The 15,963-nt window shown below is 41.7% G+C and overlaps 1 protein-coding gene across 6 annotated transcripts in view; it reads left to right on the top strand.

The window, feature by feature from the left end:
• Positions 1 to 5,611, top strand: part of Fndc3b (fibronectin type III domain containing 3B) — a 296,408-nt gene extending 290,797 nt beyond the window's left edge. For all 6 annotated transcript variants that reach the window (XM_055625918.1, XM_055625922.1, XM_055625916.1 and 3 more), the window contains exons 26-27: positions 2,128 to 2,455; positions 2,556 to 5,611. In XM_055625918.1, coding sequence (XP_055481893.1) covers positions 2,128 to 2,439 — 312 coding nt within the window. In that variant the 3' untranslated portion in view covers positions 2,440 to 2,455; positions 2,556 to 5,611. The remainder of the gene's footprint in view (positions 1 to 2,127; positions 2,456 to 2,555) is intronic.
• Positions 5,612 to 15,963: the final 10,352 nt, after the last annotated feature.

Below are 15,963 nucleotides of genomic sequence, written 5' to 3'. Positions count from 1 at the left end.
CTTTCTTATTGAACCTAGTACCACTACCCCAGGGATGGTGCCTCCCACAATGGGCTGGGCCCTCCCTAATCAATCACTAATTACGTAAAAGCCCTTCATTTGGATCTTATGGAGACATCTTCTCAATTGAGGTTCCTTCCTTTCAGATCACTCTAGTCTGTGTCAAGTTGACATAAGACTAGCCAGCCGTTTAAAACTCTTCATGATTCTGTTCAGGTCTATGAGGTGGGGCATAGCTCAGATTCTCCTTAATGGGAGAAAGAGTACTCCTAGAGCACTAAGAGTGAGCCACTAAATCAGGATATTTTCAGGTTGGGCAAAACATGAAACCACTGAGACTATATTCTCATAACAGATCTATCTACCAGAGGACTTAGCTCCAGAATCTACAGAGAGAGAGTCTACAAATCAGAGCAAAAGGCATGTGTCTCTCTGCACAAAAGAGGTTACAGAAATGCCATGCACACACATGGAAGCTATAGAATGCCACTGGCAAGAGCTGGCACTGATGCCACTGCAGTAACTAAGACAGTACGGGGTGTGCAGTAACAAGTGAAGATAGGAACAGCGCAGCAGACGCTGGCACCTGGCTCTGCTGTAAGGACATGGCTTTAGTCTTTCGCATGGGCTGTCCAGCTGCCCCGAGACCCAGCCTTTCTGTTTCTCAGTGTCGGCTCTAAAAAATGAAAACTTAAGTCCTCAGAGGTCTGCACAAAAACGTCTATGAAAAAAAATTAATGCAATGTGTACAATGCATAGTCTAGAGCAAACAATGAAAGAATGATCTGTGTGTGTGTGTGTGTGTGTGTGTGTGTGTGTGTGTGTGTGTGTGTACACAACTTGCAGAGCAAATTGCAGAACCGGAAGCCAAAGCAATGCTTACAGCAGGTAGGGTGGGTCATGGTGATTAGGGCCCTCTTACATGTGTGTGTTGAACCAGTGGTTCAGGGGGCTGAGGTCAGCCAAGAGTGGGGTGCAACACAAAGTTTAAAATGTTCTTACTACATTATTAGAGTTAGGGGACTCAGTTTTTATGGCTCTGTTGGTCTCCTGGTGGAGCTCCTGTCTCCTCTAGGTCTTTCTGTCTCCCCCTTCTTTCATAAGATTCCCTGAACTCTGCCCCAAGTTTGGCTATGAGTCTCAGCCTCTGCATCGATGCCTTGATCAGTAGAGTCTTTCAGAAGCCCTCTGTGGTAGGCTCCTGTCCTGTTCCCTGTCTTCTCCTACTTTCAATGTCTATTGTGTTTGTCCTTCTGAATGAGGACCTAAAACCTAGCTCTGTTGTAGCCCAGAGACTCAGTCTCCAAGTGGGGTCCCTAGTAAAGGGATCGGGAATGTTCTCTGGCATGAACTCAGTGCCTGGCTCTCTGATCACCTCCCCCTGTGTACAGCCTTGCCAATCCAAAGAGGAAGACAATGCAATCAGTCCTGATGAGACCTGATAGGCCAGGGTCACATAGAAGGGGAGGAGGACCTCCCCTATCAGTGGGCATAGAGGGAGAAGAGGGAGGGAGGATGGGATTGGGAGGAGACGAGGGAAGGATACAGGGAGCCAGGATACAATTTGAATAAATTATAATAATAAGAAAAGAAAAATGTATAAATTTTTTAAGAAGTTAGGGGAGGGTGTTTTTGTTTTGTTTTGTTTTGCTCTTTGTAAGTTGACTACATGGTTCTCAAGTGTGAGCGTCATAGATAACAATACTTCACAGTGACAGAAGATTGGGAGTGTCTGATCGCCAGTTATTAAAGAGAAAAAAAAAAGGTAGTGAGGAACTTTGTGCTTTATGCCAATATTAGTGGCTATTGCTTCCGTTCAAAAACCTTACTTTGTTCTGGAGGAGAAAACACAGACCTGTTTGTACTGAGCCTCTTCTGGCATTGGCCTGCACTGTAGACATTTAGCCACCCCGCATCTAGACTTACTTAACAAATTAGCCAGCTTCACTTCTGGAAAAGGTGAGTCTTTGGCTTTCACATTGCACCTTGTTCCAAGTAAATTCACACAGAGGTTGTTATGGGTTCATTTGAGCCAGTATCCCACAAGGCTCTGGGTGTACGTGTTAGTTTCTGTGGCAGCCACAGTGTTGTGAGTTACTCATCCCTGACTCTGCTTTTCGTTTGAAGGTGTACAAGGGAGAAGAAGCCACCTTCCAAATCTCAGGCCTCCAGAGCAACACGGACTACAGGTTCCGCGTGTGTGCCTGCCGCCGTTGTGTGGACACCTCTCAGGAGCTCAGTGGAGCGTTCAGCCCCTCCGTGGCTTTTGTGCTACAACAGCGTGAGGTCATGCTTACGGGGGACACGGGGAGCATGGACGATGCCAGAATGAAGGGCATGATGCCTACTGATGAACAGTTTGCTGCCCTCATCGTGCTTGGCTTCGCAACCTTGTCCATTTTGTTTGCCTTTATATTGCAGTACTTCCTAATGAAGTAAATCCGGCAGAGCAGAGGTAGGAGGGGAACGCCGCATAGCTGAATACACATTTCCTCACAGCCTCCCCTTCGTGAGTCTCTTTGTTCCTTGACTTATATACTTCTCTTGTTTTACAGATTTGGCACGGGGAACAGTGTTTGGCTGCACCTATTTGAGATGCAAAACTAGGAAGAGGTTAAACTGGATTTTTTTAAACTAATAAATAAAGGAATAAGTAAGAAGAGAAAGGAGCAGCAGGAAAGCACCAGACACCAAGAGCCAGTGTGCCAGTGAGCTTGCGTTTCCAAGCTTCCCAGTATGCTTTTGTTCTGTTTCCACTGATGTCTTTTGCAAGCCTTTGATCTCTTTGTGTGTTACAGTTCAGTAATTTATATTCACAGTCACTTCTTGATCATCTATATCTGTAAACAGAATCACAGTGTATGTAGTTCAGGGCTGGGATTCCGGTGTTGTCAATAGAGTATTGCCACATGAGAACGTACAGAACACGTGTGCCTTCCCAGGAGGCCACCGAGACCATCCTGTCTTCACTCAGCTATGTAACTGCGTTTAGCTCATTTAAGTCAAAGTGTGTGCTTTAACCTAAAATGTTTTACTACTCTGTATCCCTTATGATTTTTAACACTATGAGTTTCCTGTCTAAGAAATCACATAACCAAATGCACCTATAAGTGATGGAGCATTGTAGATTTCCTCGTCGGTCCATAGCAGTAACTTTAAGAGGGCATTGTGCAATAGTTAGTTGTTTCCTTGTTCAGCTACTTTAAAAGCTGCTTTAACTTGCCTGTCTGTCTTTGTCTATAACTACTTCTAATCTAATCACTAGAGTTATTATATTCTGTTCCGTTTGACCAGAGCTATGTGACGAGAACTCATGGCAGTCGAGTGCCTCACGGTTGTGAGCTGTCTTCTTACATGTTGGCCCACCCATTGTTTTTGAAAGATTTGCCTTTTGCTATTCTTTGGGGTATCAGTGACGCAAATGAAGTTCAGTATTGTCATTTCAGTGCCCATAGTACTAATGTAGCAGTAGATGAAAAATCTTGCTGATAAGGCCTACAAGGGAACCATCTACATCTGCCCTTCTGTTTCTGGGGACTTGATCTGGCCACATAGAGAGAGGGAGTGGTAACTGGCTGTACACACAGGGTGTTTGGGGGGCCAAAGAACCTACTAAATTCTCCCCCTGGATCTGTCACCAATTTGCTTTGTAACCTCTCTGTGCCTGTTTTCCCCTGCATGAGAAGTCACATCCAATGGGGATTCAGTACCTGTAAGTGCTTTGAGATCTTGCATCCACCGGTGCTATCGGAGTGCAGAGTGTTCCTCTCCCAGGTTCACTTAGAGTCATGAGATAATCAGTTCTAACCCAAAGTCATTGGATCACTCAGTGAAGTCCACAACGTTCAAGTACCTCAGGGACACTAAGAGCTGGAGGTGCAACTGTATTCCAAAAGGGTGCAGCAGACACAGCCGATCCCCCTGGTCCTGGTTTTTCTGTATATTTTTGCTCCTTGGTTTTTCTTGATCATAGCTGTTTTGTGCTTGGTCTATGTTGTCTACGATGCAGTAAGTACCCTGTACTAGCTTATAATATTCCCATACCAAAGTCATGGGGAAACCAACATTATTTTGTTTTGGGTTTATTTATACTATATTCTGCATACAGTACTTTAAATGCCAATTACAGTGCAATCTTTATTTATTGTAAAAAATTTTAAAATGTACTTATGTACTAATTTGCCCTCATAGCATGTTATATTTTGTGTGTTTTATACTTTTGTAATTTTTAGGTCAGTTTTGTTTCTTGGCAACATCTGTAGTATTAGCCTTCTGACATTTTCTTGTGTTTTTAAAGATAAGAGCATCTAACTCATTAAATGCCAAAAAAGAAAAAAAAAATCCATTATCAGTGATTGAAAGGTTTACATGTACCCAGAAAACCATAATCATCTCTTGGAATGCTAAGATCAATGCATTATTGTGTGCCTATATTCATGTAGTTAAGTACTAGAGAGTTCTGTATTTTGTTATTGACTATAATAATTAGTGTAATTAGACTTGTAAACTGATGGTATCAAGGTAAATATATTTTTGCCAAAGCTCTGGCCTTCAGAAACTCATCTTTTCATCCAAGTGTGTCGTTTGACCCACTGTGACGTCACATCTTCATTCCCTGAGACACTTGTAAGCGGGTGAAGGCAAATTCAGTGGAATAGTGTTTAAAGCTATTTGAGGGGAGAGTCTCTTTTTGTTTTTGTTTTTGAACACTTCAGCACTGCTGCTGCAAAGAATTCTCTGAACTAGTTGAACTGTTTTAAAGGAAATAATACTTCAGGCCCAAATCTCTCTGAACATTTGATCTTCTGGAGATTTCCAAGCTCTGTAACCATCAGACCGCTGAAGTGTGTAACCCACGCGCAGACGGCACTTTATTCTATTGCTCTCTATTATCCGGGATCCATTATAATCTCTTCAGTCAGGAAATTAGTCTCTACATGGCACTACCCTCTCTCACAAGTCTGTATATGTGCTATGAATATATAACTCTATATATATTGCCATTACAAAGGAACAATAAAATAAAGTGTTCTATTAACATCCTCTCTGCCCTTTGCCATATGTAGGAATGAGTGAGTGGCTTTCTGATGCTCTGATGCTTCTCTGTATGTCAAACGCATCCCCGACACAAGAAATTCTAGTCATCTGAAGCAAACTGCCCTTTGTCCTCAAAGAAAATGTTTAAAAGGAAAACTTTTTAACAGAATATTTTGCATATTATCTGCCTTGTTATTATCAAACTTGAGATGTTGACATTTTCTAACCCTGTTTCTTTGGCTACAGTCATTCAGTATTTGTGTCCAAATTGAAAAGTGCCCTAATAGAATGTGTTTGAATGTTATCCTTGCACAATTCTTTAAATTGAAATACAAAATGTTTTACCTCACTGTTGGACATACATTCCAAGCTTTTCAACTTTAGGAGAAAAAAAAATAATCATATGTTTTCCTGTCTTGTAAATTTTAGATTATTTCATATACATTGTATTAAAACTGCCATATCAATTTTAATGTATAGATTTTGCAAATACTATGCTATATGTAATACCTAACTGTATCTGTAGTGTATATGTAATATATTTATGCCCAATAAATGTTTTAATTCTTTCTGACTTAAGGAGGATTCTTCAGCCTTGAATAAGGTTACTCTTATTGTTGCTCCTTTTAAATGCTTAACATCCCGAAAGGTTCCAGCTTAAGCATCTTGAGAGGCGAAGCAGGTGAGACCGAGCAGGGAATGTGGTACTTCCTGTCACTTGCCTCGTGCCAGTTGCTGTCATGTAGGCCCACCCCGCTCAAGCTCGTCACTGCTGTTCTTACGTAACTAAAATTGCAGGTAATTCTCCAGTTAGTCTCTGTGTGTGGTGCAGTTACTATTTTATCTGCTGCCAGAAGCCGGGAGTGCAGGCCTCCCTCTGTCTCCCATGACTGAGCGTTTTCTGTCCCATGATGAACTTGTACAGTTTCGAACTCCTTCCCACTCTGGGTCTCACTTAGCAGCAGCAGCATGAAACTAGCATTCTCCATTGTAGGGCTGAAGAGCAGAAGATACTATGGTGGAACCATGGTTAAGCTGTTGATGAGCAGCACCTGTTGTTCCTACTGACATCATGGATGGGGGGCGATCACTATGGTTGTTTCCCTAAGGAATCCAGCCTCCCCCTCCCCAGGTAGGGAGACTGTGTACAAGTACAAAAGCTATTTGTAACTCAAACCTGACCTCCTTAGGCGCTGTGACTGAAAAATGACAAGCATCAAATTTTATGTGGACTTGACCCAGCTGAAAATACAGTAAATGGTGTTTTGTTTTGTTTTGTTTTGTTTTGTTTTGTTTTGTTTTAGTCCTAAGAACAGGGAGTGTAGAGGAAAAGGTTTTTGACACTAGAACTTTGGAAACCTGACCAGGGAATTCAGAATCTTCCTTTGTCAAGAGGGAAAATGAGCACCAATGGAAAATCAGTGCAGAATTCTCAATGCAGAATGTTCTTCAGGCTGAAAACCTGATGGCTGTATGTCCCCTGGAGGTGAGAGTGAAGAACAGAATGTATTAGAAGCTGCTCCATCTCTGTCACCATCCCTGTACACTGCCCCTTCTTCACCCTTCCCAGCAAAGCCCAGAAGAGTATCCCTATAAGGCGGCTGAACTTGAAAGTCCCTGACTTGGGAGTCATGGTCCGGTGTTGAGGGCAGGCACGCCATTCGAAATGAAGTCTGATGAGCAGAGCCATACAGGAGGATGACAGCATCTCTGGGAGATCTAAGCTCTCCAATCCAGTGGCACAGTCCTCCCCTATCAGTGGACTTGGAGAGGGGCATGAGAGGAGATGAGGGAGGGAGGTGGGATTGAGGGAGGGGGCTACAGCTGGGATAAAAATAAACTGTAATTAATACAAAAAAATTAAAACAACAAAAAAAGAAATTTTACAATAAGTAGTTAAAAAAAAAATCTTAACTGCACTATGCCGTTGCCCGGGAAGTCTTTCAAAGTCTCTGTACTCCCAGATAAAAGGAGCAGATGCTACTGGAGCTCCCGTGGTTTCACAAGATCTGCAGGTGATTACCAGAGTGACTAAGACTGGAAGGCTTTCTCTTTTCAGCTGCCAGTTATATCTGCTTTATTCGTTCTCTGTGTAACCTAGTAGAAGCTCCTAGCATGAACAGACCCAAAAAGAGCAACTCAAAGAACCTGCTAGGAAGAAGACTGAGAAATTAAATTACTATTACCAGAGAAAGGAGAAAAATTAAGATGTAAGATGAACACCAGCAAAAATAAGCTGAAAAACAACAAGAAAAAAAAATGTTCTTGGAAATTAAAATTTCAATAAGGGGGAAAGAAAGTTGAAGGTAAAAACCTTGAAAAAAAATAAATAGAAATAAAAGCAAGAATCAGACCAAGACATTCCAGGTGTACATTTCAGAAGCTCCAGAAAGAGGAAGGGGCAGGGAATGTACTCGTTACAAGTTTCCAGAATGAGTCATGAGGCCTTCATCTCAATGGAGGCAGGGGAAGACTTCCATCAGACTGTGGCATCCAGAAATTTCAAAACTCCAGAGCCAGAAATAACTCTAACAAAGCAGAAAATATGGCCACATGGAGGGATTAGGACCCGGCTGGCTTTAGCCTTCTCCAGAAGGGTTACCTCACTCAGGATCTTTTCTAGTTGCATCCGTTTGCCTGAAAATTTCATGATTCTTGACAAAAGCAATTTATGGAAGGAAGGGTAAAGGTTTTACTTAAGCTCACGTAGTGAACAAGAGAAATCGCCTCCTATCAGGGAAGGCATGGTGGCTGGTGACGTTGGCTCTGCAGTCAGGAAGCAGAGAGAGGATGAGTGCAGGTGCTCAGTTCCTTCATCTTTTTCCAGCCAGGGGCTCCCACTCATGGCACAGTGCTGTGCACATTTAGGTTAAGAAGCCCCCTCACAAACGTACCCAGAGTTTTGCCTTCAAAGGGATTCCAAAAAGGAATAGATTTTTTTTTTTTTTGCATATCTCCCCGGGAAAGCCATGCTATATTAATAAGCAAATGATTTTTTAAATATGGTCACCTCCACAGGCACAGATGTATTTGACAAATTTTCAAATATTTCATGATAAAAATATTTGTCAAGCTACAAGACATTTATTCTTAATCTGATAAAGAACATTTCAATAATGCTCGCAACAAACATGGTACTAGAGAAAGACTGAAAGCTGCCACCCCCACCCAAGCAAAAGAAAAGTCACAGAGACAGTATTTACTGTTGGAAAAATAATGTCAAGTTGTACAAGGGTTTCAAGCCACTATTGAGAGACAAGAATAATGTTTTTCTGGATAGTAATGAGCCACACAAAAGTACCAAGCTAAGGAAATCCATTTATAGTGGTGTGAAAGAGTAAAATGTTCAAAAACAAGTCTGGCAAAGGAAATGTAAGACTTCTTCACCAAAACAACCAAATATGTGAGAGGATTATAGATGTATGAAATGGAAGTTTTTCTTAAGAAGGTAGAAATCTTATGAACATGATTAAGATCATACTTCCCAAATTGATCCAAGCACAATACACACAAGAATGTCAGGTTCATATGGAAAACTGATAATCTGATTTTAAAATCCTTCTTGATATTCATAACCTCAAAGTACTCAAAAGCATACTGGAAAAAAAAAAACAAACAATGAAGTTGGAAAAGTTCCTAATTTCAAAACTTGCTGCCAAGATACAATAATCGGACAGCCTGGTGCTGTCATAAGAACAAAAACATAGGTGACTGGAATAGAACTGGGAGTCTAGAAATAAACCTCTGTAACTGAGGGGTTTATCAAAATCAACTGCTTTTTGATAAGATTGCCAAGGAGATGAGTGAAGGAAAAAGAACAATCTTGTCTTCAGTGATGTTGGACCAACCAGATATCCACTTGAAAAGAAAAAGAACCTTCTTCCTTACACAAAAGAAATTAATCCAAAGTGGATCAAAGACCTCACTGAATGAGTAAAAGCTCCAAAATATCTAATATTCACAAAGACAAGAACATGAAACTGCATCAGCACCCTTGTTCCTTGTTAATGGGCACATCAAATAGAGCCACCACTTTGGAAAATAGTCAAATCTTCAAAAGGTCAATCATATAATTATTATATCACCCAGCCATTCCACTCCCAGGTGGATCCCCAAAAGAGATCATCTGTAAGTGCAAAAATACATTCACAGCCAAAAACAGGCCTGTGTTCATCCGTTATAACACCCAAATGTCTATTTGGTGAATACACAAAACGGTATATTTTGTTGATGAGTACACCATATGGCAAAGTACTGTTACATGCTACGGAACAGCTGAATCTGGAAAACAGTGTGCTAAGTGAAAGAAGCCAGATAAAAAGCTATGTATTGTGTAATCCCATCTATAGGAAATGTTTAGAAGGGGAAACTCGGGAAGCAAAAAGATTAGAAGTTGCCAGGGACTGGAAAGGTATGTAAATTCAGAGTGGGTGCTAGGTGGGTGCATGATTTCTTTGGGCCTACAAAGTAGAAAATCCTAGTCTATAAAGTAGAAAACATTCTAGAATTAGATAAATGAGGATGGTTGTGGATATACGAAAAAAACACAGAAATGTACGCTTGTGTGGTTCCAAACAGGCAGAGAGTAGGACATAACCAAGAAAAGGAGTAACTCTATCTTGGTAGCTGTGTCTCTTGAGGGTCAGAATGCCCCTTTGTGGTTAAAGAGACAGGGTGCGTTGTTCCTACAGAGGTGAAGGTTTTGAGGTACTTCTCCAGTTGTCCCACATATGCATCTTCAGGTGACCCTAACTTCATTATAAAGTCATTTACACTGTAGCTTCAACCCTGCCCCTTTGTAGACTTTTCTCAAAGATCATGGAAACATCTGAGGGTTTTAGTCTAGCATGGTAAGATTCATGGCAGCAGGAATGTATGATACAGTCCCTTCATCATAATGGACCAGTGAGCAAAGAAAGAATGCCAGCATTCTTTGGCTTTCTCCTTTTCTCTTTCTTTGCCAACTGGGCACCTTCCACCTCTACCCATCCCCAACCCTGAGCCCCACCTTACCCCCACCTACAGGGTGGTGCTTGTCACATTCAAAGTAGGCCTTCCCTTCCTCAGTCAAACCTATCTGAAGATAGCCTCACAGGCCTACCCCATTCAACCCCTGGTTATTCCCTAGGTGAAAGAAGAAAAATAAGTAGCTGAAGAGGAAAAAAGATTGAAGAAAGCATGTGGTTGGTTGGTTGGTCTTGATTCAGCAAGCCAGGAAAGGCCTATGCACACTTGGTAGGCTTTTGAGGCAATTGAAGGTATAGGAAAAGGCTCAGTCAGCGTAGCTGTAGTCCATAGAAAACAGAACAAATGGGAGCTGATGAACAGCTGAAGGACTTAGCCATAGAAACCAATGAGAAAAAAAACAATGACCGCTGGGCAAAGATGTAGAAAGTGATGAGAAATTCCACCCTTGACGGGCCTCTGTTCTTTCAAGGGAGGAAAGGATGAGTTGTTGAGTCATCCCAGAATAGGAAAAGGCTTAAGAATCAGGGAGATAGTAGAGAGCTTTGAAGGAGATAGCAGGGCTTAAGAACACGGAAAGATGCCTTTGAAAGTGCTGAGCAGCCTTTGACAGCGTTCCAGGCAGCCATGAGCAACTGCGTTTAGCGAAGATGAGGCTGGCAAGTAGGACGAAGAGGAACAGTATTCAGAAGTGAGTGATCAAGACTTAGTGACAGGTTTAACATTATCAGAGGAGGTCAGAAAAAACAAAAACAGTATCCTCAGAAGATACGCCAGAGAAGAGTCAAAGATATTTATAAATTGAAGATCACAAACAGATCTGACATGATTTCAAATCTTAGGCCTATAAAGTAGGAACAAAGTAGGCTAAGACATAGGACTGTTAACAGCAAACAATTATTAAAGTACTTGTTGAGTTCCCATGGGGGCACACCTCTTAGGAGCATGATTTCATTTGTCCTAACAATCCTTTAGAACATGGTTATTCCCATTGCATAGACAGAGAAACTGAGCTCCAGAGAAGTCATTTCCTCCCGATGTTTTGGTTGTAAGCCTAGCTTTTAATGGCGGAGCCATCTCTCTAGCCTGACAAGTCATTTCCTCAAAGTCAGTGTGGCTTGTATTTTCCCAAGATACATCTCCTATCCTATCCTGCACAATGTGGCCCTCCTCTCTCTTCTTAAAAGATAGTCAAATTCGCCTACCCTTTATTATGGGTGGAGCTGTGACTGCCTTAACCAACATAGTGTGTCAAAAATATCTCTATGTTGACTTTAAGACTATGTCATAGAACGCCATGTGTGTACCACCTGGCTTCTGTTGGACATTGCTCTATCATAACTGCACAGAAATTTTGGCACACCTAAGGCCACCATGACGCACAGCCAAAACATGGGTGCACATTTGCTCCCACGTCTGGTCCAACCCAGGTAAGGTTCCTTAGCCAACTTGTGACATCTGGCTGCAGGCCTCTGAGAGACAGCCCCCAGCAAAGCATAAATTAAAAAGTTCCCAGTTCAGCCCATCCTGAGATCTGGATCCACATCATCAGTAAAATTACTTGGCCATTGCTTTGCATAGTGAATCTTTTCTGCCATTTTGGATGGATTTAAAATGACTTAGGAGACACACCTCTGGACATGCAGGGACAGGATAGTATTTCAAGAGAAGCTTAGCCTAAGAAGGGCAGACCAAGCCCTGAATATGGGCAGCACCGTTTAATGGGCTCAGGGCTCGGGTGGGCTAAAAAGGGGGGAGAGAAAGGAGGAAAACTAGTGTTCATTCCTCTCTGGATAAACTGACCAGCTGCCTCTGGCATCCTACCCTGATGCTCAAATCAGGAGACAAAATAAAACCTTTCTTTCTTAGATCGCTTTTGTCTGGTGTTTTGTCACAACAATGAAAGATGCAACTAACACAAATACGCTTGGGAGTAATGTGTAAGAGCAAAATATATGCAAACAACCTCATATCAACAGGGAAGAAATGGCGCCAAGAGCTGCCAAAATGGCTTAGGTGGAGAGATGGCTCGGTGCACTGACCTGAGTTTGGTCCCCAGCACCCATGTCAGGCAGCTCACAATTCCCTATTACCACAGCTCTGGAGGGCTTTGTTGCCTCTATGTGCCAAGGCACGTCTACTGATGGAAAACATATGCCCACACATACGTGTGTACATACAATATGTAAAAGTAAAAACAATACGGGTGAATAACACTGGAAAAAAGAACAAGCCAGGATTCATAAAAACTGTGTGACCTGGCAACTCAGATTTTTTTTTTATTCAAATCATGTGTGTCTGTGTGTGTGTGCCACGTGTTTGAGTACCCGTGGATGCCAGAAGAGGGTGTCAGGTATAAGGTGAGTCTCTGACCTGCTCTGTGGGATTTTTTTGCCCACCACATTAAGCTCAAACAGGCCAAAAGCACAATAGACGTTGAACACAAGCAGTCCATCGCAATTAGAAACTCAGAATCGAAAGTTCCTGTGTTCACAGAACTAACCCTGCCATTCCTCTATGCTTTGTCCCACTGTCACTTCTCTAAATAAGACAGCTCTGGCCACCCAGAAAGTCATGTAACAGCAGACGGCGGAGCATACTGGGAGTCATGGGGCAAATTAAATGTCAAGCAGACACGGGTAGAGGTGCCCTGAGTTTCATTAGCACCATCCAGTGAAGTGGCAAACCCACTCTGAATTGCAACCCAAGCCATGCCAAGTTCAAGGGGCCTGCGCCTTTTTTGCAGGCTTTCCTCCTGAATCCTAAAGGGCTGAACTATTACTGTTGTTGAACTTAGAAACAAGGTTATTCTTGAGCACCAGATGGCATTTAAGTGTCGTTTCTAACAAGCAGTGCCTGTTTGTAACTCCTTGACCACTAGCTACAGCTGGTACCTGCTCACCGCTGTCCAAATGCTGATTTCACATCAGGAGAAACAAGGGCTAAGGTCTCACCATCTCAATACTATTTCATTACTAGATTTTTTTTTTTTTTCTGCAGTGATCCTGAGCTGCAGCCTAATCATGACATCAGGGACTGGCACAATCTCCATAAACAGCCTCTTTCACAGTGTCACCCGCAGGAGTCCCTCTTGGATAGCTCAGCCTGGGCAGAGGCTGTGTGTTTTCTCTCCTGCAGTAGTTGCTCCTGGAGAGACAAGGGTTTGGTGACCCAGGAGTCACTTTCGGTCAGGGAAATGGCCTGAACAGGTCAGCCACACCATCCAGCTGCTCCGCTCATCCTCCGGTTTTATTCTCTCACTTTTCCCTTTTCCAATTTGTCCTGTGCTCTCCGGATAATAGGAGAGATGGTAGGTTTGCAGAGCAGCTAGTGGAACCATGCAGGAGTTTAAAAGACAGCAAACATGCATCATGCGATAACCATCAACAGAGCAGCTCTCGGGACTGTCAAACAACTGTAAATCTCACATTTGATCTGATGTTTCTCAGTTTCCTGGCTAAAGATCTGGAGCTAGAATAGGGTGAATTCAGGAGCTCAGGCTAATGCATTCATTTCACTTCTGCTGAGACCATTCTTGGTCTCTCATTTCTCCAAAGGTATTCTTGGTGGTTGCTTATCAAATTTCCTTCTTTACTTCTGTAATCATAGGTTTTAGGAGAATGGGTGATAGTGAAGAACCCCGGGCACAGAGTCACACTGCCATCTTTCTCATTCTTAACATTAGCGATTTATTCTCTCAGTTTCGTTTCTTCTAATCAGTATGGCTAACAGCTTTTCATTGTTTTTTTTTTTTTTTTCTCACAGTTTTTTTTTTCTGACTTCTGTGTTACTATCTGCTGGGATCTTTGTTGTATGATTTCTTCTACTGATTTTGGATTTCATTTGCCCTTTGTTCTAGTTTCTAAAGCAGAGGTTACAGGTTCAAACTTTGCTTGTTTTGCATATGACTTTTAGTGACTTATTTTTTCCCCTGGTTACTACTATAGTAGCACCCAAGAAACTTTAAATATGCCTTAAATGTTTTTTTAAAGATTTATTCTTTGTTATTCCTGTTTATGGTTTTTGTTTGTTTGTTTGTTTGTTTTTCGGTTTTTGGGTTTTTTTTTGTTTGTTTGTTTGTTTGTTTGTTTTTTGCCTGCATATATGTCTGTGCATCGCCTGTGTGCCTGGAGCCCACGTAAGCCAAAAGAAGGAAACAGAACCCCTAGAACTGGAGTTATTGCAGGTATTTTTGAGCTGCTGTGTGGGTGCTGGGTCTTCTGTCAGAGCAGCAAGTGCTCTGACTCATTGAGCCGTCTCTCCTACATCCAGTACACTTTGATTTTATTTTGTTTAAGATATTTTGTTATTTTTTTTTCCTTTTGATTTCTTTGAACTCTGGGTTATTCAGACGTATGTATTTTGTTGTACATACTTGGAACATTTCTGGATAGCTCTATTGATTCCTAATTTAATTCCATTTTGAAGGAAAACAGCCTCGATAGAACGTGAATTCTTTAATAGATTGTGTTTTCATTCTCATTCATTTCCAAGAACTGCCTAGATTATTCTGTGACTTCTTCAGCACATTGTTTATTTAAGAACATTTTATTCCATTTGCCTGTCTGACTGAAGATTGAGCATCTTACCCAGGGTCTTCCTTCTTCATTAGCTTCCTTAGGTGTACAGATTTTAGTATGTTTATCCTATATTATATGTGTAATATCCACTTATAAGTGAGTATATACTTTGTGTGTCTTTCTGCTTCTGGGATACCTCACTCAGGATGATCTTCTCTAGTTCTCACCATTTGCCTACAAATTTCCTGAACATTTTATTTAATTTCTATGTTTTTTTGTGGATTTCCCAAACTTTTTTTGTTAGTCATTTACTTCTCATTAATTTCATCATAGCCAAAAATTTTGCTTTGTGTTATGTCATTTTAATGTAGTGTTCTTTTTTCTTTTTTGTGACCTGTTTACATGAAGCCAGGAATGGTGGCATACACCACGTAATGCCACCATGTGGAAGGCTGGATCTAGAGTTTAAGGCCTGCCTGGGCTACAGTGTGCTGAGTAACCCAGACTGCTCTCAAATGCTCAGTTCTCCATGCTTCTGCCTTCTAAGTGATAGGATTACAGGTAAGTGTCGTTGCATAGAGCACATACAATTATCTGAAGCGGCATTATTTATCACTTGTCTTTATCTTTTCCAATAAAACAGGCAAAGACAAAACATTTTTTGATCAATGTATGTTCTTTACTTGGAACCCTGCCTGGAACACAGTGGACACTTGCTAGCTACTGAATAGGTAAATTTATATATGAGCATTGATTCTTACTTGATATTATTTTATGCATCTAATTACCAAGTCTCTTTATTAACTATTGGGGTCCAGGTTGGCAGAGAATTTGCCCCTCAACTTGTTTTGTTCTGTTTTTAACTTTTGGACTGAGTTAATATCATTAAGGTACACCAGAAGCATCTTTTGATTCCTTTATGGAGAGAAAAAGAGAGTTCCAGGAGGCAGCAGAAAAGACTAGCTCTCTCTGCTGCCATTGTCCCTGTTGTTTCTAGATTTCTAGACTGGGGTTGTTTTTCCCTGAGTAAGCTGCTTCCAAGTCAATGAAACTGGTCCATAATGATGAGCAATCCTTCTTAACAACTGAACTCTAATCCCAGATTCTAACCCCGGTTTCTTGGTTACACGCCTGTAGGTTGCCTTGCCTTACAGAGCTGTGCTGGGTTCCACTTTTACTGTAAGGAGGCACCCTGCTTCACCAGGTCAATGTGGGACAGAGAGGAAGTTTGACAGTGCTATGAAAAGGATGACGTAGGTAGCAATGCTCAATTTTTAATTAAGAAATGAAACTAGAGACTCACTCTTCATGAGGTTTTGATTACACAGTGATGGCCAGCCATTTCTAGGCAGTCTTAGATTGTGCTACACAGGCCCCATCACAGATGTTTCTAGTCCTGTTAAATCGTTTAAAAATCATGAGGTGGGATGTGTGGCCCAGG

The sequence above is a fragment of the Psammomys obesus genome, unplaced genomic scaffold (assembly GCF_907164565.1).
Source record: "Psammomys obesus unplaced genomic scaffold, mPsaObe1.curated_primary_1811, whole genome shotgun sequence".
Classification (NCBI taxonomy): Eukaryota; Metazoa; Chordata; class Mammalia; order Rodentia; family Muridae; genus Psammomys; species Psammomys obesus.
Note: the sequence above shows the minus strand (reverse complement) of the source record. Positions and strands in the feature narration are given on the sequence as shown.